Source organism: Microtus pennsylvanicus, chromosome 3, assembly GCF_037038515.1.
Source record: "Microtus pennsylvanicus isolate mMicPen1 chromosome 3, mMicPen1.hap1, whole genome shotgun sequence".
NCBI classification, from domain to species: Eukaryota; Metazoa; Chordata; class Mammalia; order Rodentia; family Cricetidae; genus Microtus; species Microtus pennsylvanicus.
Genome location: NC_134581.1, coordinates 62464582 through 62488652, shown reverse-complemented (window position 1 = coordinate 62488652; position 24071 = coordinate 62464582). Strand labels below are relative to the sequence as shown.

General features: G+C 53.4%; 1 protein-coding gene across 1 annotated transcript; it reads right to left on the bottom strand.

Annotated features, from left to right (window-relative positions):
• Nucleotides 1–547: 547 nt before the first annotated feature.
• On the bottom strand, nucleotides 548–23352 carry Loxl1 (lysyl oxidase like 1). Its single transcript, XM_075965724.1, has 7 exons — nucleotides 21842–23352; nucleotides 8594–8702; nucleotides 5270–5407; nucleotides 4700–4856; nucleotides 4120–4215; nucleotides 2072–2187; nucleotides 548–869 (listed from the first exon to the last, which is right to left on the bottom strand). Exons 1-7 carry the CDS (start codon nucleotides 23025–23027, stop codon nucleotides 863–865), a joined length of 1809 nt encoding a protein of 602 aa, XP_075821839.1. The 5' UTR covers nucleotides 23028–23352; the 3' UTR covers nucleotides 548–862.
• Nucleotides 23353–24071: the final 719 nt, after the last annotated feature.

Below are 24071 nucleotides of genomic sequence, written 5' to 3'. Positions count from 1 at the left end.
GAAGGACAGGAATTCCATCTCCTCTTGCATTCCCTTAAGCCTCCAGGCCCACCTCACCATGTGCTGCATGCCATCCCCTCTGCCAAGAATACGTGTGTCCTCTCCCTTTGGGGAGGTGGCCCTTACCCACAGGAAGGCTCCTCTGGCCCCTCCCTAGGGACAGAGTATACCCTGTGATTGTATGGGTCAGGCAGAGGCTGGGGTTGTCCTGAGGGTGCCTAGCACTGTGAATGCCGTGGTTAGCTCCCCATGCCAGATGATGGTGGTGAGAAGGAAAGAAGGACCAGAAAAGGGTGATTGGGGGTGAGCTGAAGTGGCCCCAGCCACTCAGTGAGATGGGGTTCTTTACCCGAGAAGACAGCTTGGCCTCGGGCTAGACCCCACAGCGTTTCCATGATGGATACATCTGGCGTCCCGGAGGATTGCTGGCACCCTGGCAGGCCAGAAGTCACCCTTTCCACATGTTCATGCACAAAGACTGAAACCCTGGACCACCTCTCGGGCCGGCCCCAGCTGTGGTCCACCTAGCCATTAGGCCAACACAGACTCCAGACTAGAAAACCCTTGTTTTATTCAGCACCCGGGCAATCTTGCTGTGTGGAATGGCCAAAATATAAAAATTAAAAACCAACAACAGACAGAATGATGTTGTAGAGGAGAATTAGGTACAAAATGGGATCTGGCATCCAGAATCCCTGTGGTTTGGGTCCACGTTCACTCCCTGAGGCCGGCAGGGAGGGATGCCCCAGCCGCCAGCTGCCCTTGCCCTTGGGCTAGGGGGCTGGGCTTCTTGGGGGAGGCTGCCTGGGAACAGGGCCTGCTTTTTAAGGAGAGACAAGTGGGGAGGCTGTCCACTCAGAAATCAGGACCTGAGGAAAGAAAGAGAATTGGTCAATGGCATGACATCTGTGAGGTGGCCCGCCTCGCTGACAGATTCCTTCTACAGATGGGGCAGGCAGAGGGCTCCATCTCCCCGGGAGTGTGGGCTCAGGGCAGAGGGGCAGGACACTCAGGCCCCCACCTTTGGGGGCACAGTCTCAGCATGCTTCACAGCCTCCCACAGCTGTCCCCGGTTCTTGTCAGGAAATGCTTCTCTGGTTGTTATTTTCTAATTCTGCCCTCCCCCTTTTTTCCTTTCTCCTCTTCAGAAAAATGATGGAAAGCCACATGTGTCAGTCCCGTGGCCTTTCTGGGAACACTCTGTGCAGCTTCCTGTGCACACTGGCCCGGCGGCCTGCCTGTGGTCAGGGTCACGGGGATCCTCTAATAGGATTCAAGGCTTTCCAAGCACTTATGTAGCGAGGTCTTGGAAGCAAGGGCCTTGGCCTCCATAGCTCCAGTCCTTAGGGGAGCACAGGATGCCCTAGATGCTTGTGTCTACCCTCTGAGGGTCCTGATGGTGCTAATGGGATCCCTGTGGTCTGAGTCACATCCTCATGGGCCTTGAAGAGCAAGAAGGCACTGGAAACTCAGGCCTATGGAAGCCAAGTGGCCTGTACAGAGAAGGACTTGGTCTTTTCGTCTATCTGCGGTGTCCTGGGTGATGGTAGCTGATTCTCCTCCTTAGTGACCTGAACTCTGTACTGAAGTAGACCATTCTTTCATATGTGAGCCTATGACTGGGAGTAATCATTGATAAAAGAGCTGTCTCTAGATGTGCTCTGGCCCTGGTCACACACTCAGCCCTGACCCCACAGGCTTAACCTCCATGTGCTGGAGACCCGGGCACGCTGGCATCGAGCGGAAAGTCCGCATCCCCAGCTTGTGCGGTGTGTGAGAAAGGTAGTTCTGAGAGCAAGGGAGTTATCAGAACATGGATCTGCAGACTGGGATTGCAGAGGCCATGCCCTTCACCAAACCATTCTGCCTTCTGCCAGTTTCGATCTGAAAATCCCAGGGTGCCACAGGATTGGACGTCAGTACCCCATAGCCCGAGCCCCATCACGAGCACTCAGCTCGGGGCTGGTACAGACAAAGGTCTTCCTTTTAGAAGACCATAGCTGTGTTTGGCCATCAATGACCCAGGCAGGAACATGCTCAGGGCAGGAGTCGGGGGTGGGCAAACACGTACTGGACAATTTTGCAGTTTGTTGTAGAAACGTAGCGACCTGTGTAGTGAATGTTGCATCTCACTACGTTGTTGGTAAAGTCGGACTCCAAAACTATGTACTTGGGGTTCACGTGCACCTGGAGAAGAAAAATGGAGAAAGGGGGCCTGTCAGGAAGCTGCATCCTACCTTGTCACCAAAGAAGGTAGCGGAGAGGCTACAGACACAGAAGTGACAGGGAGGGAGACAAGGAGGTGGAGACAGACACAAGGGACAAAGATCTGGGACGAAGAGACAAAGGTGGGAGAGAAGGAATAGTTATGGTTCAAGAAAACACCAGCAAGAGGAAATCACAAACTTCCCCAGAGTCAGAGCCCATTCCAGGAAGGCCCAGCAGAGGGCACTGTTGCCAGTTTCTGCCCCAGAGTGAGGGCTGGTACTGGGCTACTTGACTCCAACACTTAAAATCCCTGTCCAGGTGACAGATATTGAGGGCTCAACCCATGCCAGGGTATTTACCGTGCCCTGAAGCCAAGTTTGTTGAGAGGACGGCCCAAGCATGTCCTGTACTCTTTGTCTGAAAGAGTTAAAGACCAACTGTAACAGGTTGGGTGAGCAGGGACCAGTCACCGCAGGACATTTAAGAAGGAATACGGCTGAGCTGGTGTACAGCTATGACAGAGCACCTGCCTAGCACGGATGGACCCCATCTGCAGTCTCTTTCTCTCTCACACACACACAACTAATTAATTCATTAGAAAAACAAAGCTTTAGAAAGGACGGGCTGGGGCTGGAGAGATGGCTCAGCAGTTAAGAGCATCGCCTGCTATTCCAAAGGTCCTGAGTTCAATTCCCAGCAACCACATGGTGGCTCACAACCATCTGTAATGAGGTCGGGCGCCCTCTTCTGGCCTGAAGGCATACATTGTATACTAAATAATTAAATATTTAAGAAAAAAAAAAGGACGGGCTGGAGAGATGACTCAGCTCTTAAGAAGGTTGACAGCTCTTCCAGAGGATCCAGGTTTGGTCCCTGGCACCCACACGGCAGCTCACAACCCTTTGTACTTCAGTCCCAGGGGATCCGGGGCCATTTTATGATCTCTGGAGGTGCTGTTCACACACAGTGCGCAGATATACACATAGGCAAAACCCATATAGAGAAAAAGAAATTTAAAAAATCAGAAAATCTTAAAAAGGCCAAGTGTGACTTGAAATCATAGTGTCCTCCTCATAGCCTGAACTGTAAACTGTTTATGCGGTCAGTTTGCCCACTGCCTGGATCTCAGAGGGGCCTTCGTTAGTCTTTGATGATAGTTCACAGGTAGAACTCACTCACACGCACCCTGTGGAGCAGAACTCAGGTGGGGCAGCCGTGAGTGGCTTCTGCTTTGTGCTCTGAGGTCCACCTCTCCATCAGCCTCTGCGGGCAGCAAGAGTCACCACCCATGGCTCTGCCCACACAGAACTTTGGTATGGAGTAGGTCTAAGACAGCTGACAGATTATCCCCACCCTCCATGTGCTTGCATGAAGGATTTAACTTCCTGGGGTCAGGCCATGGGGACACGACCCTCTATTGCACGTCTGTAATGGTGTGCTAAGCTGGGCTGTGTGTCATTTGCACACATTTCTACTCGTCCCAGTACCAAAGGGAATGACTGGCAGGGTAAGCTCGGGACACTCCATGAAGCAAGAGGGGACTTTTGGTCACAGACTCCCTGGGGTTTGGCACATGTCCTGCAAGGAGCTGAGAGCCTGCCGTTCCACACATGGGAGGATGGGCTGACTGACTCTCCGGGTTCTTTGTCCCTCTGAGATAATAATGCCATCCTCACCTCTCCTGTAGCTATGCCAGGGCTGAAGATTCCTTGCGGTCTATTGGGGGAGAAAAGTGTGTCTGCTTAGACACACCTGATCAGGGAGGACCAGAATCTCAGTGGTGAAGATGGCAACCCAGCTGAGCAGCTGGGGAGGTGGGGACGCAGCCAGAGAAGGGAGCGTCTTTTAGAAGAGGGAGAAGATGACCCTGGGCATCAAGTTGGGGAGAATGTTCCAGGTTGTGAGGCCCACCTTGAGGATGTAGTTCCCAGGCTGCACATCGGTTATGTCAATCCACTGGCAGTCGATGTCTGCGTTGTAGGTGTCGTAGCAGCCTGGACTCAGCCCCTGGGGAAAGGGATGAAAGGAGAGGCTGCATCTCAGAGCCACCCCATGCCCATCCAAGGCAGTCTGGGGCCTTCTGCCTCTGTGCTTCCTCCCTGGCCTGGGCCTCACTGAGCCACTAGGTGGATGAACCAAGCAGAAGATGGAGATGCCATGGGCAGACTGGGTGACAAATATGGCCGAAGAAAAGTATGGAAAGTTAGATGGGCGTATGGATGTTTTGTGGTTTGGGATAGACCTCTGTCCCTCTTTAGGCAAATGAGACATGGTGTTATCTATACGATGTGACAATGCTCTTTCATCTCCAAGTCAGACACCCCTTGGGATGAGGAAGGAAGAGGCTTTTGCAGGGCCTTGGGATAGCCTCAGGACTGGCAAGAAGATCCTCAACCAGAACCAATTGGGCAAGGCCTAGGCACTTGCCCATTCTTCACTTGGCTGGCCCACTCCCATCCATGCTGTATCCACCCTGCCACACTAGCCCAACCTGTGTATGAGAGGTGCATGCATAGCGCTTGAGGTTGCCGAAGTCACACGTGCTGTCCTCCAGGCAGAAGCTGGCCTTGTGTCCCTCGGCCACTTTCTTGCCCGTGGCTGCATCAAGCAGGTCATAGTGGCTGAACTCGTCCATGCTGTGGTAATGTCTAGGGGAGGAAAGAGAAGAAGGCCTAGTTTCCCTGGGACTGTCCCTCACATTCCCCTCATGAGGTGACCCAGATGACCTGCTAAGGTGACTTCCTAACCACTGCGCCCTTCTGTTCATCTCTGGTGCTAGATCACCTCAGAACTCCGCCTCCTCCTGCTCCTTACTTCTTTTCTAGACTCCTTCCTGCCCCCATGGGCAAAACCCTGCATTCTAGACATTTCCATCCCCTACCAAGGCTGATGGCTCTATGGTCCATCTTTCAACTCAGTTTTGCGGAAGGCCTTTGGCCAGCAATAATTTTCTAGGACAAGAACAAACACCTGCATCCCCCAGAGAGCTAATGGGAAGACTCAGGCATCGAGGGCCCTGGCCCGGGAGAGGAAGTAGTAAAGGTCACTCAGTCTCACTTACTGGTGGCAACTGTGCCACTCCCAGGTGTGGCGTGGCCGGTTGGGGAGAAAGTCTGCTGTGCCCTGGTTTTTCACACGCTGGGGGAAACGCAGCAACACTCGGAGGTCGTAGTCGGTGGCCTCAGGGGCATAGGCTGTGCTGTGGGGACAGGCAGGGAGATTGGAATGGTACTATAACACCAAAAGTCATTTTATGCTAGCTGCAACAGGCCCTGTGTCCAGCCTTTAGCCGCTGTTCTCTCAGCCCCTTCCTGCCCCAAAGATACTGACATTTGACCCCCACATGACAGTGAGGTCTGGCCTCTTCTCTCATGACACTACCCAGACCTGGCTTCCTTTCCTTTCTGGCCTTCTGTGTGTGACTGAGAGCTGTTAACAAACTCAGTCCACAAACTTCCAGCTAGGGCTAGCACCCGCCACCACCCTGGGAGAGGTTGGGGGTCACATCAAAATCTTTGAAGGATAATTTAAGAATAAACAATTCTGGGTCCTATGGAGACAGCCCAGCTGGTATAGTGTTTGCCTTGAAAGCACTGAGAACTGAGTCCAATCCTCGGAAGCCTCGTAAACACCCAACCGTGGAGTTGTGTGCTTCTAATGCCAGTCCTGGGGAGGTGGAGACAGGGGGATTCCCTGGAGCTTGCTGGCCAGCTAGCCTTGCCAGCTAACTGGTGAAGGACTCTGTCTCAAAAAGGGTAGCCAACATCCTGGAAGATGTTGTGTAAGGTTGTCCTTCGGCCTTAACTTGTATATGAACACACATCACCTGCACACATACTAAAATAAATAATAAAAGTAGAGCCTATCAGCCATACCCAGGGACATCCAAACTCTTCCTTCTTCTGGACAGGGCCTTAACTGGTGACCAAAGCATTGCGTGTCTTTTGTGTGCGGCTAAAAGCCAGGCCTGCACATCTTGGGTAAATCTTCATGTTCCTGGGTCCATACGCTCGTCTGCTCCACTGCTACAGGTTGAACGCCAGCTCCAAGAGCTGTTCTCCCATAAGACTTTTCTCATTCCCCTTCCTCCCACACTGTTTGCATGATCACAGCTCTAAGCTCATTTAGCTTCCTAGTCCCGGTTCAGTCCCCTCCTCCAGGAAGTCTGCCATGATTATTGTACTTAGAAGCATCCTGGTGAGCTCTCCCAGTACTACCTACAGCTCACTCTGATGGCACATGCATCCTGGGCTGGTGCAGGTATGATCAGACCATCTCTCCATGATGGCCTGGTCTCAGGACCAGCAATGTGCTCTCTCCCTTCTGGAAGCCTGTTCTCCATTCATGTGTGATGTTAAATTCCCAGCAGAAGCAGGGAAGAAAGAGAAAAGAGGGATTTCTCTTGTGAGAGGACACACATACACACAAATACACACACGAGAGAGAGAGAGAGAGAGAGAGAGAGAGAGAGAGAGAGAGAGAGAAACAAACAGGAAGACAGGAAGCCTGGTCAGGCTGCCGGCTCCCCTCTTTGCAGCTGACCGCTGACAGCTGTCCTGGCTGGCCTCATTTGGGGCCAGGTTGTAAGGCGAGAGGAGAGAGGTGGCCCATTGTGGGGATTAGCTCTCTCTGAGAATATGTCTGGACAGCAGGCAGCTCAGACTCCTGTCTGCCAGTACTTAAGGCCCTTGGCCCTGTCTGGAGGAGGCTTGGAATCTGTCTGTGTCTGGGTTGAAACAAAACATCCTCCTTGCCTGTTTGGTGAAATTCTGCCCTGCTGTTCGGCTCAGAACATCGTGGGAAACCAGCAGGATCTAGCGTCTAGGCCCAGCTTGGTCACAGGCTTGTGGTGAGACTTGAAGCAACACCCCCTCCCTTTCTCTGGGTTCAGCCTGCAGTGTGGGACCTGGCCCAGGGCTCCAGCCCACACTTGAACTGGCTGGAGATCCTCTCACTGCAAGGCCCCAGCTCTGCAGGCCTTTCAGTAATCCTTTACCCAGGCCCCTCCCTCTTTGACCTTACTCAGCCCCAGATCTAACCCCAAGCCCCAGAGCCCTGCATCCTGGCTCTCACTCTACTCCTGCTGCCTGCTTACTTCTGTCCTCAGAGCCTGGAGCTAGGGGTCACTCACTCCAGCTAGTTGGAGAAGTCACCCAGGACAGGGGCCGGCTGCATTCTCCTCACCCAACTGGGAGCTCAGGGCTGGACACTTGAGATGCTCCAAGATGTATTGAGAATTTGGCTTTAACTAAACGATTCAGACTCGTGCAGGCCACCACAGAGACTGAGCCCTTATCACTGGAGGATAAAGGCTGGTCTCTTCTCAAGGACAAGAGACACAGACAAGGCCTGATGGTCAGGTTAACTGAGTGGCTGTCCATGGATGGTCCCCAGAATAAGGACACTTTGCCCATCTGAGATAATAGGGACTTTCACCTGAGTGTCAATCAACTGCTCCACCCATCACTCTGATTGGTGTCATTTAAAAGACTTTACCAAAGGCCTTATTAAAGAAGGAGCAAATTGAGTCATATGCTAATGAAAGTGCTTTATCTTCTCACAAACAGGTGAGAGAGTTTCTGGTCAGTTAATCAGAGGGGGCACAGCGCTAAAGGTCTAAAATAAACCAATGTTGACATTCCAAAGGGTTTCCTAGAGAGTAAAAGGTTAAGAGAGTTCACATGTAAAAATAAATAAAGAACAATTTTTTTTAAAGTGGGCAATTAAGGGGAAAAAATATACTTTTGGCACCCCTGTCTAGAAGAGCAACAGATCAATGTCCCCTTTAGCCAGGTCTTTTAGCACAGGGAGAGAGGACTCGAAAGCACAGCCGCTAAGCAGAATATGAGCTGCTGACCATCCCGCGGTGAGCCCTGCTGGAGCTGGATGGGTGTGCTCTGGTCTGAACTCAGGGCAACGCTCTCCTCCTCTGTCTGGGATGGTACGTAACTAAGGCCTCACTGTTCCCCATGCCTACCAATTCCAGGCTATGATCAGACGATAACCTGGTCAGACAAAGCCACACCTATCCTCACCCTGCAACGCTGTGCCCTCCATCCAGGACTTCCCTGACACCCACGCTGACCACTGGAAATACAGATAGGACCAATTTCAGTTCCTTTCATTGTGCCCTAGTCTCCTAATGGGGCAGCCCATTCTGCCAGGGCTGGTGTTACGATTGATGTCGTATTAATGATGTATTAAAGGTCCTTGTGGGTAATGTATGTAGGCTAGGAGGAACCCACTCCTTCCCTTTTCCTCACTCCTTAAGCCAGGCAAGATGGAGGTCAGGGCTCTGAGAGGCTCAGATACTTTGCCAGGCTTTGGGTGACTCCTATGGACTACTGCGTGGCCCTATGCTTCATTCACCCCCAGTGCTCCTTACCTGGCCAGGCACTTCTCCTCCGCTGCACATCTCAAGGAGTACAGGTGGGCTCTCTGCACATATGTGGATGCCTGCACGTAGTTGGGGTCTGGGACCAAGTCAGGGAGGCCTAGAGAGAGCGGGAGAGGAAGAGCACAGTACCAAGAGGGTCAGGCTGGTTACTGCTGCCTCCAAGGCCCTCCTCCACCAAACTATTGGCCATTGTCCCTGGCCAGTGGGGTCCTGGGTTTGGGAGGTCAGCAGCAGTAACTGCCTCTACAGCTTGGTGGCACGGGAGAGTGGGGACAGTCCTAGAAGGTCTGGAATGTGAACCAGACTCAGGAACTGGAAGGAAGAGGTGTCTGGAAGGTGGAATGGCATGTAATGAGTAAAGGCTTAGAGAGGAGACTAAGGAGACCAAGGAATTTCCTGGCAGAGCTGCTCCCTCTGTCCTTGCTCCCCAGATCTTTGCATACTAGCCAAGACACTCCTCTCACCTCTAGAGCCAGCCTTCTTCAAGGACCACCAGGACAGCCTGGGCTTCGGGCCCAGGGTGGGCCCCAGAAGGTTCATGGGCAGAGGTAGGTGGGAGTTAATTGGTCGGAGGGGATGGGCAGGAAGAAAACACACTCCCTGAGCCAGCAGAGGTCTCAGCCTGGTGCCAGCTGAGCTGCTCGGGATATGCTCTTCTTGGCACCTGCTGCCACTTCTGGCCATCAGACTCTAAACCAGCCCACAACCATCCCCTGTGGGCAACTTAAGGGAGGGCCTGGCTCCCACTCTACCCCTGCAGGGCCCGGGGGAAGTCTAAAAACTGCTCCAACCGTTCTTTGTGACCACTTGTTCTCTAGGCTACACCAGGGTCAGGGGCTTCCCTTTTTCTTTCACCAGTAAGAGTCTGAGTAAGTTACCAGGAATAAGCACAAACCATAGGCAGGTATCAGAGCCATCTCATAATGTCATAAGGACAGGATGATCTTGAGGTTGGAGTGAGGGCACAGGTGGAGGGGGGACTGTTGGTGGGGGTGGTGGGGTTGAGCCTCGATTTATAGTCAGCTTACAGCTGGGCACCTGGGACTTCTAAATTCTCTCTTTTCTCGGGCCTTGGGGATTCTGTCTGGCAAATGATAAAAAGAGACTGCAATTTCTTCTAGCATCTTAGTCCTCTGCCTTTGGGGATTGGGGAAGAGTAAAGGCAGGCAAGGCAAAGTGGGGTGCTTCTAGGCCCCCTGTTTACCAATCCCTCCCATCAGCTTAAAGGTCCTGGCAATGAGGCAAAGGGAAGTCTGGATTCATAGCCTTTGACAGAGGTGTGTGCCTATACACACACACACACACACACACACCATACACAAACACGCACACACACACCACATATCCCACACACCGCACACACCGCACACACACACAAAACATGCACACACCACACACACAAACACGAACACACACACCGCACATGCACACACACAAACACACAAACACACACACCACACACACACACCACACACACACCACACACACACAAACATGCACACACACCACACACACACCACACACACACAAACATGCACACACACCACACTGCACACACACAAAAATGCACACACTGAATGCACACACACCGCATACACACATACCACCCACACAAACATGCACATACAACATATACATATTCACACTTATATATATCCCTTGGGCTCCTGCCCTGGACCTGTTCTCCTTGGGGCCTGGGCCTCAGGGGCAGCCTGATCTGGGCAGCCAGGGTGACCTCACCTACTTGGAATGGAGAAGTTTAGAGTACAGGGTGGGTGAGGATGAGGTGGCTCCTGGCAAGTGGGGGACTTCTTGGCCAGCCTAGGCTCTATGACATGAGCCCCCTGGAATGTTTGCAGTCATTTCCCAGGGGACCCTCGAGACCTCAAACCAGCTGGGAGATGGTTCTCACCCACTGGTTCCCAGAAGCTTCTGGAAGGGGGATAAGGAAGAGAGGAGGGGTCCCATTTCCTCACCCTCTAGCAACTCGGCAATAGGTGGGTGTGGCAGCCGGGCCTAAGCCTCCTGGGCCCAACATTCAGCACCAGACAGTCTGCCGCTCCCATCCCAGGCCAGATTTCAACAAATACTACACAGACGGCTCCACCGAGCTTTCCTGGCCCGGCCCTTCCTCGCTAGGCTGTTCCGTGAGCTGGCTGTGCAGTCCTGGACAGCCAGAGGAGCCAGAGTCCCAGACCAGGGGCACTTGGGGCCAGTTACATTGCTCTTGTTCTCTGATGGAGCTTGTTCCTGGCTACAGACGGAGCCCAGTGACCACACAGGAAGTTCTGGCCTAGGTTACACAGCGGGTATGGATTCTGGTTACACACTGATCCCTGATCCTGGTCAGACTTTGACTTGACCATGGTCACTCATTGAGCTTTAACTCTCGCATCACACACTGAATCCTGATTCTGGTCACGTACTGGACTGGGACTCTTACAGCACACGGAGCCCTGATCCTGGTCACACCGAACCCTGATCCTGCTCATGTTGAGACCTCACCACACACTGAGCCCAGACCCTGGTTAGATTCATCAGACACCGAGCCCTGATCCTGGACACACTGAACCTGGATCTATCCACATCTCTGAATCTTGGTACTGTTGTCCTCAGTTTCTTTCTCTAGATGGGAAACTAAAGCAGTGTCCTAAGAGAAAAGCCCTGCAATAGGAACTGTCTTGACATCAGCTATTCTTTCCGGTTCTGATGCAGCTTTGGTGTCAGCCCAGGAGCTGCTGGGAGACGTTACCTGGAGAGCACACTGGAGAGACTAGGGACAGGCTGCTGTTCGGTCTCAGCACTGATCCCCGCCTCTTGCCTCAGGAAGCCTTCCCTGATTGGTGGTGACATTGTGGGGTGCACATACTCCCCCCCTCACTAGTGGGATTTCCTCATATTCCTCTGTGGGTTCCTTTTGTCCAGATGGGGGCCTCTCTAAAGGCAGGGGCTACATCCTACTCACGGTTAGCAGGCCACATCCTCTGTTTCTTAAGCAGTTAGCGGCCTAATACACATTCATCTTTATAACCCCAGAGCATATTACAGCTGTGGGAGTGCGAGGAAGTCATCTCGAGAGGGCGATGGATGTGTTTATATTCACACAGTGAGTCAGGGCAGTTTAGGGAGAGCCTATGTCTCAGCTTCCTCCTGCCATTCTTTTTATACAAATAAACTTGGGGCTGCAGAGACAACTTAGCAGTTTAGAGCACTTGTTGCTCTTGTAGAGGACCTGGGTTCCATTCCCAGCACCCAGATGGCAGCCCACAGCCATCTGTAACTCTATTTCCAGGGGATCTGACACCCTCTTCTGATCCCTGTGGGCACTGCATATATACGATACATATACATGTAGGCAAAACACTCATACAAATCAAATCAATCAATCAATAGACTTTTTGACGTCTGCCCTCCACACAAAGGCACAGACTTTGGTGCAGTTTGGCAAGGTGCCGACAAAGGTATGCTGCCATTAAGTACACCACCACAAAACCAGGAAAATGTCCCTATCTCTGGCACATACCGATGGGGCTTTTAAATCACTGTAGATTGCTTTTGCCTTTTTTAGTAGTTATAGGAAATCACTCCTGTCATGAACTTAGCATTGCCTTTGATTTTGGCCACACCAGAGCCCCCACGACTCGCCCAGCTCCTCACACCCCCACTGTGCCCCAATTCCCATCATGCCCTGGCTGTCCTGAGAGTTCAGGCCTGGTCTCCCATCTCACCCTGGGGACCTCCTGCTGAGGTCCCAGGGATACAGGCCCTTCCCTTAGCCAGTATGTTTTTCCAGAATGGAACAAAGCCTCCTTCTCCAGGCTGTGATCCCAGGGGACATTCTGGCAGCAGCCAGTCTTGGGCTCTCTTTCCCTTTGTGGGGTTTGAATATGGGGGAAGGTTGTCTGATTGAAGGGAGACAAGAAAGCCTTGCACGGAGGTCAGCAGGCATAGGGCTGGGGAGTCGGGTCTGCGTTATTGGCTTGTAGGGCACAGGCAAGGTGGTCAGTGTGGGAGTGAAGTCCAGATATAATATGGTCACTCCTGTTCCAGGCTGGGTCAAATTCAGGGGTGCCATCAGTTATGGGACATGATTCTGAGGTGGGGTGGGGGATCGGATATATTTTCTGACAAGCTTGGAGTCTATCACCCAACCCTCAGGTCTGGACCTGGAGACTAAAAACATGGTTTCTGATACTGTTTTGTGAAACTCTCATGTCTTTCTGACTATGGAGAATGAGATAAATTTCATGTCTGATTAGTTCAGAAATAAAAGAAAGAAACTGGTCCATGACCTGTGTACAGCGTCTCTCGTCTTCTCTCAGGCTTCACTTCGGTCTCGTTAGGTATGTCCAGAGCACTTGCCAATCTCTATGGACTGTGCAGTTCATGTCAGATGGGGCTGTGTTTAAATACAAATGAGACCTGGGCCTGGTAACTCATACCTTTAATCCCAGCACTTGGGAGGTAGAGGGAGATGAATTTCTGAATTTGAGGCCAGCCTAGTCTACAAATTGAGTTCCACGACAGCCAGGGCTACACAGAGAGACCATGCTGCCAAAACGGTTTTAAAAAAAAATGGACCTAGGTTCAGTTTCCAGCATCCACATGGCAGCTCAAAACCATTTGTAACTCCAGTGTCAGGGAATTTCATACCCTCTTCTGATATCTTTCGGAATCAAGCATGAATGTGATGTACATACATGCATGTTGACAAAACATTCATATACATAAAACATACATGATAGTCTTACAGGACCTCTACTGTGTCTTGATTTTTTTTCAGTCACTGGAAACCTTCAGGACCTTTTGCATGGCTTGGCACTGCTCAAGAGGAGTCTGCCTTCCCAGGATGCCATCTGCCTGGTCTCCTGGGAAGGAGTGGCCTTGAGTCCTGTCCCACACACAGGACACAATGGATGACATACTCTTACAGATTTGCTAGCATGCATGTCCCTTTTGAACTGACAGGGGACCTCCAGACCTGCTCAGCGTCCTCCCTAGTCTCAGAGTCACAGGATGGGAGTGGATTAGAGCCCCAAGACTATTGGACAGCCTTCCTCTGCTGCCCCCTTGGAGGGTGGCTGGGTCCTATCAATGATGGCTGAGCTCTGCCCCTCCTGTTCTAGATGTGCATGTGGCCCTCTCCAGACCTCTCTGCCTCCATGTGTCTGCATGGATCTCCTCATCCCCCAGGCCTGGAGCACTGTGCCAGGCCCCTGTATTCATTCTTCCCTAGGAAGGGTTGTGCTGTCCATAGCCTGGGCCAGGATACTGGGAACACTGAATCAGAGGACAGTAAAGACCCCTGGGATAACCAAAGCTGGGACTCAGCTGGGGAGGGCCTGGGTGTGAGCAAACCAGGTCCCAAGCCATTATGCAGGCAGAGAGCTGTCCTGCCATGGTGGGCCCCTAGGTTAAGATAATGAAGATCCAGCCCAGGGAAAGGCCAAACATTGCATTTCAGCTCTGTCCTCCGTGGCAGCCAGGGCTCCATGCAAGGACTAGCCACACTGTTCCTGCAGCCAATGGCCTCAGGACAAGCCTACCCTGTCCTCCCATCTTAGGCTAGGTCTGATACACTCCCATGATGGCAGTGACCATGAGCATCTTCCTGGGCAGGATCTGAGTGGGGTCTTCTGGTGCCTAAGACCCCGGAGGTTAGACTGCCATTGCTGTGTTGACCTTCTCAGTGTACTGGCCCGTTCCCCTATCTGAGGTTCAGTTTCCCTATCTGAAAGATGCAGGGAAGACTGAACTGACTGGCTCTTGGGCACAGGTTGGATGGATCCATAAACACTTGGAGATAAAAATACTTTTTTTTTCAGAGCTATTCAATCCATTCTTCAGCCTTGGGCAAGAGCCCGAGACCTCTCCCGACCTCATCAGTCAGGAAATTATCCCACTGACCGACCCAAACCCTTCCTGGCTCATGAGAAATCTCTTCCCTCCAGCCCAGTACATGTGTGCCCGTGTGCAAGTCTATAGGTCCCCTGTTTTCCTCTAGCTCTGCAGGTTCTGTGGGGTCCTAACCCTCCCCTGGCATCCATGTTCCCTAAGCCCCTGCTGCTGGGGCTTTCAGAGGCTGGGGAGTGGAATCCAGCAGAGTCCTAATCTCTTGAGCCCAGGACCGGAGGATAAACACAGTCCAGCAGAAACCCATCAGGCGGCTGGGAAGTATGTGCCGAGTAGGATGTTTTGGCAGTGAACACAGCCAGACTCCAGAGGAGCCCCTAGGTGGGGAGAGCGGAAAGCTCTGCCCAGCTCAGACTTGAATAAAGATGAGCCAGCGTGGGACAGAGCTGGCAGCTCCCAAACCCAGGAAATGATTAGCTAATAATTGAAACATTAAGCTGTCAGCACCCGCCCAGAGGTGTTCCACCTGTTCTTGCTAGCTTGCAGGCAAAGGTTATCTCCAGAAGCCACTCTGCCCCATGGTGAAGGGGCAATTCCAGGCTGGGGAAGGGGGATTATGATGGCTACAGAACCAGGTCTAGAACCTTCAGTGGCTCCCAACTGCCTAAAGAGTGGAGCCTAGACATTTCAGGATGGCAGCGGAGGCCTTCTGTGGTCTGTCCTTAACCTGCCGGAACGCTGAACTGTAAGCTCCAGTAAGCAGCTGCTAACACGGCAGCTTGACCTCTCTGTCTCTAAACTCTGAGCTCACTGTGCACTTCTGCGCATGTATGCCTCCCTCCCACCCTCACGGCTGATTATGCTCACACCAGGGCGAAGCCATCATTAGGTCCAGAGCCCACCTGTCAAGCTCGACTTCCTCCCCCAGCAACCTGCTTCCTCTTACAGCACTCACCCCTCTTCCCAGCTACATGCTTCTAGCCCAGCCGTGTTCCTACAGTGGCCTCCTAGTACACAGAGTGTAGATACCAAAGACTTCACAGTGGCCACCAATGTTCTCTGTCGTCTGAGCCCTGTTAACCTTTCTGCCCAGGCTCCAATTTCATCTCTATTTCTGCTTCACTCAATCTAAGCATGCTGGGGCACACTTGGGGCATCTTTGGGCCACCCCCACTCCCCACCCCGTCGGTAACGCTCTCCCTGCAGATGGCTGGATGGCTCATGCATGTGCCTCCTTCGAGTCTGGGTTCAGATGTCACCTTCTTGAGGCCTTTGGTGGTCACCTCTGGGAACTGCTCCCTTCCCCCTACTCCTGATCTCCTTAGCTGCTTCTATTTTTTTTTCCTCAGCACCTACCACTTTACCTATGAATTATGTCTGTAAATGGCAACACAAGGTCCCAAAAGGCAAACATTTCATGTTTCTTTTTTGCTAATTCCCAGCTGTAAGTGTTCAGCACACAGAATGGGGCTACCATATATCCACCAGATGACTACATGTCCTCAAGAGATGTCATCTACAGTCCTCAGCTGGACAGGAGCTCCTGAGAGCAGTCAGCTTTATGGGCATTGCCATCATTGCCTGCACTGAGCTGCAAGCCTGGGTATCCCTTATGTACAGTAGGAAGCTGGGAGCTGGACCCTTAAGCCAGGTGTCTGGTTTCTTTCTGGCTGGCTGAGAGTCAGAGAGGGCAAGAATGGGTCTAAGGCACTGTTAACCTACCTGCCCAGGTGCTGGGGAGCCAGTGAGCAAGTGTGTGAATGCCTGTACCCACAAGGACTCTGGGAATCACCTGCCTATGGAAGCCTATCTTCATTGTCATGCAGTGCTGGCATTAGTTCCTAAGACCTTTTTATTTGGGGCTTGGGAACCCATGGTTCCAGCTGGCCCATGAGCAGAGAGAAGGGTGGGCTGTCTCCTAAGGTTTGACACTTTGGACAGCACTGGCCTCCAACATTCTCCTTTCTGTCTTCCATTCTGACTCCCTCCCCACTTCCTGGAAAATAGCTAGATTCCTGGTTTCCAGGGACTTATCACAAGGGTGGAGGGCAAAGGACCCAGGCCCAGCCCTTACTCTGTAATCCTGAATCCCCACAAAACACCCTAGGTCCAGCTGCAGTGGGGAGGAGGCGGTTAGGTCAGGCCATGGGTGGGAACAAGGCCCAGCCTCTCCTTCCAGGCCCCCATGCTACTCCCATGCTGCCCCGCAGGAATGCTGGGCACAGGAATTGGAAGCAGGTGTGGGCTGCCTGGCTGGACTTCTGGCAGCCTCCTGCTCCCTCCCTCCCCTGCTTGTTCTAGCCACCGCCTGGGGAGTTTTCCATGTGTTCTTGGCTTAGCAGGAAGTGGGGTGGACTCTAGCAGGGTGCTCCTGGGGAGAGGTGCCCCTCCTGAGTACAAAGGTCTGTGAAGATACCCCACCCCGGGGCATCAGGAGAAAGGAAAGATGGGGGACAGAACTCTCTAGCTAAGCCTAGCAGTAGCCTGATGCCAGAAAAGGCACTAAGGACTCTCCATATCCCCATTTCTATCTCTGCTACCAACCCCAACAACTGGGTGTGGGGGAGGTGGACAGGGTCTTAACCTCAAGGCAAAAACAAAACAAAACAACAAAACCTTGGTTTTCCCCCCAAGAAGTTCAGACCGAAGAGTCATTGAACACGGAGTTAGGTGACACTGTAAAACACTGAGTGAGGGGGAACAGTGAGGGGGTAGACGCCCTTCCTAGGTGGCCCTGGCTTCCCGGAGCTGCAGTTCCCTTCTGCCAGAGTGGCGAGAGCACTATCCTACCCTGTAACTCTACCTAGGGCTGTTGGGTGACTTAAGTGAGGAAGTGGGAAGAGCACTTGGCGAGGCATAACTCATTTATAAGCAGTGGCAGCTACCATCAAACGTTTGTTTAAACAAGAGCCAGCTCCGCAGAGACGTCCAGGCTGAGGGCAGGGGAGTGGAGGCCATATGAGAGGGTAGCCAGCCAGGAGACAGGAAGTCGGCCCGGAACCCTGCCTGTTCCCTCAGACACCCACACCCCGCTCTTGTTGCCACTTACCTGTATGACCCTCTACAGCTGTCTCTGTTACAACCAGTACCAAAATCGCCATTGAATGATTGAATACATGAACAAAGGAACAAATGAGTAAATGAAGCGTGTATGATATGCAGTAACACAGAGAAAAATTAAAAACGATGCATAGCTATGAACACAGCGTGCATTTATGCGGACCAGCGCATTACTCTCACCAGTGCATGCAGAGGGAGGCTGTGCCCCAGAGATGCCCAGCTGGCAGAGGGGCAGGACTCTTGTCCTGTTTCTCATTTCTTATCTTGTATGGTGTCACTGTGCCATCTTACTAGGCTCCCTCTTCTCACCCTGCTGGGGCCTGTGATCTGTGTCACTAAGAGCTTGTGGGAACAAATGCAGTCATGAAATCCCACATGTAGGTCACAAGGCTCAGAAGGTGGGTGCGGTTTAGCAAGCTGCTGCTCCATCCCTGCCCGAAGGCTCTAGCTCTGGGAGCTTGCTGGATAGAGGCCTCTACCTTCCCGTGCATCTACTCAAAGCTCTGTGGAGGAGAGCAGAGAACCCGGAGGCGAAGTCAGGCTGAGGAAACTGGGAATCAGGCTCAGGTGAATGAGGGGCAGCTGGGGTGAAAGCAGGGAGCCAGGGCTGCTCCCAGGAACTGAGGGCCTCTGCAGCTCAGGAGGCTGGTTAGAAAGGGCACTACCCTGGGAACACCCTGAGATGTTCAGGAAACGTGATCCCAGGAGCAGCACAAGGGTTGGTGGCTGTGGATGCCCAATAAAGAGGAGGAGAAAAGGAAGAACCTCAGATTCTGAGGTGCTAGGTGCAAGTGTCATGATCCAATTGGCCTTGTCAAGCCAGGGATGAAAGAGGCATGCCAGGCAAGTCTGACACAGCCATCAGGGGTCCCCTGATGGACAGCCACCTTTGTGACCTGTTCCGGATGCAGCAGATAATGTCTTTCACAGACAATGGTACTGCAGGAGCCTTAGATCAATGAGGCAGGCTAAGTTAGAAGGGGGAATCCCGATCTTGTGGGGCTGTGGGGCATCTCAGCATTGAGAGCTCTAGCTCAAAGAATGTGAGGCTGTGACAAACAGGAGCTGGAGCAAGGATGCTGGGGGAGGAGGGCCTGACAGCAGTCTCAAGGAGAGGTGGCATGTGGTTGGCACAGGGCAGGGGACCTAGAAGACCTGGGAGGCAGGCAGTCACTCCCCAGCCCTCTCTGAGTAGATGTGCAGTAGATGAATGAGAGTTCTGAGCCTCCACAAACCCTCCTTCTCTGTGACCTGTTCTAGCATCCGGAGACAATGGCACTGCAGAAGCCCTGAGCAGTCCGGCACCCAGCATGAGAAGAAAGAGGAGAAGGCTGCTGAGGCAGAAACTGAGTTCAGGACAGACACTTGGAAGCCACATACATAAGGGGGGACGTGGGCTGTGCTCACATGTGTTTGCTGTTGTAAGGACAGATCCACACCCACACACAAGCACAGCCTGCCAGCGCTGGGCCTCAGACCCCTGGATGTGTGGCCAGGAGGGATGAAGTCAGGCTCGGAGAATCCGCCCTGGGCTCCCACACCAAGCCTGGGGGGCTGATCTCAAGTACAAGGCTTGGACTTCACTGGGCTGGGATTTTTCCATGGTCCTAGACCAGCAGGGTGGGAGGATGGAACCAATATCAGGGGAGTCTACTGTCCCTTTGCTGGCCTCTTTGGGGGCCCCACACTAGCATGTACCATAACTCCATCCCCGCATCCTATTTTTCTTGATAGTTGAAGGAGGGAGAACTTAAAAGATGCTTTTCACCATCCCCTGCACGCTTGGCCACCTCCTCTGAGAAGTCCTCCCGGAACTTCTCAGAGGAGTTCTTCCTGCCCAGTCAGATTCACTCCCAGTTCCTAGGATTTTGTTTGTTGTTTATCAAGACAGAGTTTCTCTGTATAACAGCTCTGGCTGTCCTGGAACTCGCTCTGTAGATCAGGCTGGCCTCCATCTCATAGGGATCCACCTGCCTCTGCATCCTGATTGCTGGAATTAAAGGCGTGCTCCACCACCATCCAGCCCAGCTCCTGTGATTTTTGAAGTGGAATTCGGAACCCCACGCAGAGCTGAATTATGGACATGTCAGAGTGGGTGCTCCCCCAGGATGAAGGAGACTCTCCTCCGAACCTCCCACAGTGTCTGCTCCCAATATTGATCTATTCCCAAACCAATGTGTCCTTTCTACTGGGCTTCTCTCAGGGAAGAGCCTGAATTTGATGTGTGCCAGCCTGTATACACAGAATACTGCCTTCAGGGGAGAAGTATATTTGATCTGAAATGAACGGTGAGACTCTAGGGTAGTAGTTGGAGCCTGCGGAGCACCAAGCACCCCATTCCAGACATGGGACTTGCCCTGTTTTATCCTCCTCCGAACCAAATGACTTCCTTGAAAGTTCACAGGCCACAGAGGGGCCCTAGAAAACCACTGGCTCAAGGCCCAGATGTGCAGTGCCTGGCCTGCCTCTGCCAGCCTCTGCCAGCCTCTGCCAGCCTTGTGGCATTTGAGGCCTTGATTTTCTCCTCAGTTCAGAGGTGGGGCCCTCCTGGCTGAGTTTCTCCCAGCTGAGGTCTTACATTCTAAGGAAAGGAGCCACAAAAGTCAAGCACTTGATAGGTAAAGCACCCCCTCCTCCAAGGGGCTCCTGGGGCAAGTCAGCGCAAATCTACTAGACTGCTGCAGGCAGCGTCAAGCTGGTGACAAAGGGCTCGATGCATTTTCACCATCCATGTTTGGCATTGCATCATAGGAGCCCCCAACCCCCTGTTATGATTTACCCTCAGCTCCTGTGGTTTTCAAAGTGGGGTTCAGAACGAGACTCAGTTCTAGTGGATATGTGAATATGTCACAGTAGGTGCCCCCCTGCCTTCTGGACTCTCTGTCCCCTGGCCTTCAGCCCTGGGGCCCACTAAGCAGCAGCTCTTCAGTCTTGACCAGATTCAGCCTTTATCCGATGCTGACAGAGGCTGAGGAGCCAGGTGGTCTGGGCACCAGCACCCTTGGGTCATACAGGCTCGTCTTCACCTGACAGCCCTGATATAGCAACCCTGGTATGGAGCAGAGGCTTGTGGGCAGAAGGCACTGCCCTCAGGGTGTGCTGTGTGTGCACTGAGAACTGAGCGGAAACCTTGACCAGGGAGCAGACAGTCCTGTACGGAGAACACCAGCAAAGGGGATTCTAGGACAGCAGAGGACGGGCCGGTGGCCATCCGGCACTGGCCAGACACAACAGTTGGCCCCTGTCACAGTAACAGCACATGTGGAAGCTGCCCATCTGGCAGAGGAAGACTGCTCCACCCCGACCCTTGTGTGCAGATGACCTGGCCTTCCCAAGAATAGGTCACATCTCCATCCCTGGGGAAGCCAGGGGGTGGCTTGTCTCCAGACATTTCCCAGGACTCTCCCCCAGAGCCAAGAAGAAAGTGAACCAGTAGAGCACTGGCCTGATTATGTCTTAGGGAACATCAACAAGCACAGGACCCAAGATAAGTAATATTTAATATGATATTCTTAAAAAGCAATATCAATACAAAAAATCTGCTATGAACAAATATCCTGTTTCAGATAAAGACAGAACCCATATTGATTTCTTCAAATTTTTTGATTTTGCCTCAGTTATGGAACCATTACTGGGCCTATTTAAAATTTGAACATATTTGTTGATAACAGATTTTTAATGCACTGAAATATTACTTATTTTCATTACTCGGGTTTTTTTAGTGCTCCATTGGATTTTATGCCCTGGCCACTGGGCTCTGGCATCCCAGTCTTATGGGCTCCCCTCTGGGATCTGCAAGCTAGGTCTGTTCAAGGGTTGCTCTTTGACCTCCTACTTAACTCACCAAGGGCCAGCTCGCTCACAGAGGTCCAGGCATGGGGACACTGCTGTACCCCCAGAAGCAGCCTTAAGCCCTCTTGACCCTGAAGGTCCAGGGTTCCCACAATCGATCCTTGCCTCACCCTTTGCATACAGTAATTTCTGAGTCTTAGGAGATTCCCTGACTGGAAGGGGGAGATGCAGGGAGAAGGGCTTTCCCCACTTGTCCCTAGATGACCCCAGTCAGATCTGTAAAGTACTTCTTAAAGCTTGGCTAGTTCTTCCTCGATTACTCCAAAGCCAGAGTTAGAAAACAGGCCTGCCAGGCAGGCCTCTGACCCTAATAATGAGTGGATTCAGGGCAGGCGGGGAGGAGAGTTAAACCACTCTTGACTACACCCGTGCTCAGCCACTACCTGGAAACCTTTGGTAAAAGATAGAGGATCTGCACCCCTCAGGCAGCATTCACCTGTGACCAGAATGCTGAGCCAAGACGGTACTCACCGCGACCATTCTGGTTGGGTCGGTACACACTACCCACGCTGAGCCGGCCCTGCTGGGCGCCGTTTCGCTCCCCACCCGGCGAAGGCGCATCAGAACTGCGCACAGGCAGGTACGGCGGCTCCAGCACGCGGAATGGAGGCTGTGGCTCCACCGCACGCGGAGGGACGTAGGCCTCGGGCGGCACATTGGCTGCATAGGGAGGGTACCAGCCCAGGCGGGGATCACTAGCGTAGGTGCCACCGGCTCCGGCGGGGGCCTGAGCTGCATCGGTGCTGGGATCGGGGTAGGCCTGCTCGAAGCCCGGGGTGCCTTCATTGTACAGGCTGTGGGAGTAGCGACGGTCAAGGCCGTCGGAGGGTTGGGGTTGAGGCTGCGGCTGGGGCTGGGGCTGCGGTGCATATGGCCTCTCCGGGGCTGGGTAGAAGCCCTGGGCCGGGTACTCTGGCTGCTCCTCGCCGCCACCGCCGTACTCCTCGTAGCGTGCCCGGGGTTGGGGTTGGAAAGGATAGATGACCCCAGCCGAGGCTACAGCTGCAGCCCCCGCGCCCATGCCGCCTCCCGCACCGCGGTAGTACACGTAGCCCTGTTCGTAGGTCCGCGATGCGGGATCGTAGTTCTCATATTGATTCACGAAGGGCGCCTGCGGGTAGGGGAACTGTTGTGGGTAGGAGGATGGCTGGCGGTAGGTGGTGGCGAAGGCCGAGGCCGAGACCGAGGAGGAGGTGGAGCCCCCATGCCGTTGCTGGGAGACCGAGGTGCGAGCCCGAGCCATGCCTGAGCTGTCCCCGACGGCCACCTCTCGCCAGTTGTCGGGCACCTGGCCGAAGCCGAAAGGGTGCCGCGTTTGACCTCGCACAGTGTCCGAACCCACGCGCCCGGGCAGGGGCAGCGACGGCGCCTGCCGACGCCGGGGTCTCCCCTGGCTGCGCCGCTGAGACGTTTGGGGCGCGCCTGCCAGCAGCACTCTGGAGCTACTCTCTCCTCGTTGGGGCCCGGCTGGCACGTACTCAGAGCCCGAGTTGAGCAAGCTGTACACCTGCCCATTGTTCTCCCACTGGATCAGTTGCCGCCAGCGTCCCGGGTCCGAACCCTGTCCTGGCTGCGTCTGCTGCCCGTGCACCAGGACGCACAGGCAGGCGCCCCACACCAGGGTCCCCAGCCGCCTGCCGGCTCCGGCCAGAGCCATAGTGGCCCTTCTGCAGAGGCCGGGTGGGCAGAGAGTCTCTCAGGAGTGGGCCCCTGTGGGTGCTTCTCTTCCCACGGCCTCGAGGACAGGAAGGCTCCTTGCCTGCCCAAGCTCTAGCTTTGTCCATCCTGGCCTTGTCCCGAGCGGGACGGCTCCTCCGATGACAGCATTTCGAGGCCAAGGGGTCAGGGCAGGGCAGGGGCGGTGCCCAGGGCTGCACGAGGCTTTCCGCAGGGCACGAACGGGCAGGACCTCCTGGGGCCCTTACATGGCCAGCCCCACACTGACTGGCCGCTGGCTAGGCAGGCGCTTTCCTACTCTGAATGAATAAGCAACAGGCTGGAAGTGTCTGGAGGTTTCAGGAACCCGGTCCGCCTGCTGGGGCCTCCTCCGCGGGGCCCTATGGCCCGCCGGGTTTTAGCTATGTGGCCTGTCCCACAAAGCAGTACTCCTTCAGTCCTTGTAGCTTCCAGCCAAGCCACAGACCTGCCTCTGAGGAAGGGAATGAGGCTGGGAGTAGGAGGGGGCCCCTGGGGACTCAGCTCTGTTAAGTGGGGTTTCTGGCAAGCACCACGGGGTTAGGATGTGGGCACTACCCTGCTGGTTCCACTTTACTCTGGACACAGTTTTCCTGAACTCCACTTTCCTCATTGGCTTCACCTCTTCCCAGGCCTCTTGGGGAGCCTTGACTTTCTGCTCCAAAGCTATTGCTAAAAGATGTCTTTGCTAGTGAGCCTCCCTGGGAAGATGCCTACCTCTAGCTGGGGCTACCCTGAGGACATTTGGCATTTGGCCCTGAGTACAAAGACACTGGACCTTTAGCTCTTCCAGCTGGTCTCAGTCTACGGCATGGAGACTTCAGTGTCTGTGTGTGTGTGTGTGTGTGTGTGTGTGTGTGTGTGTGTGTGTGTGAGTGTGTGTGTGTGTGTCTGAGCTGAGCAGGATTTGGGAGTTCGTAGTAGATACTGACTTCGTGCATCCCCAGTGGTTTCTGTCCTGTTTCATGAGTCTACTTTAGTCAGAAATAATCTGAGTTATACACAT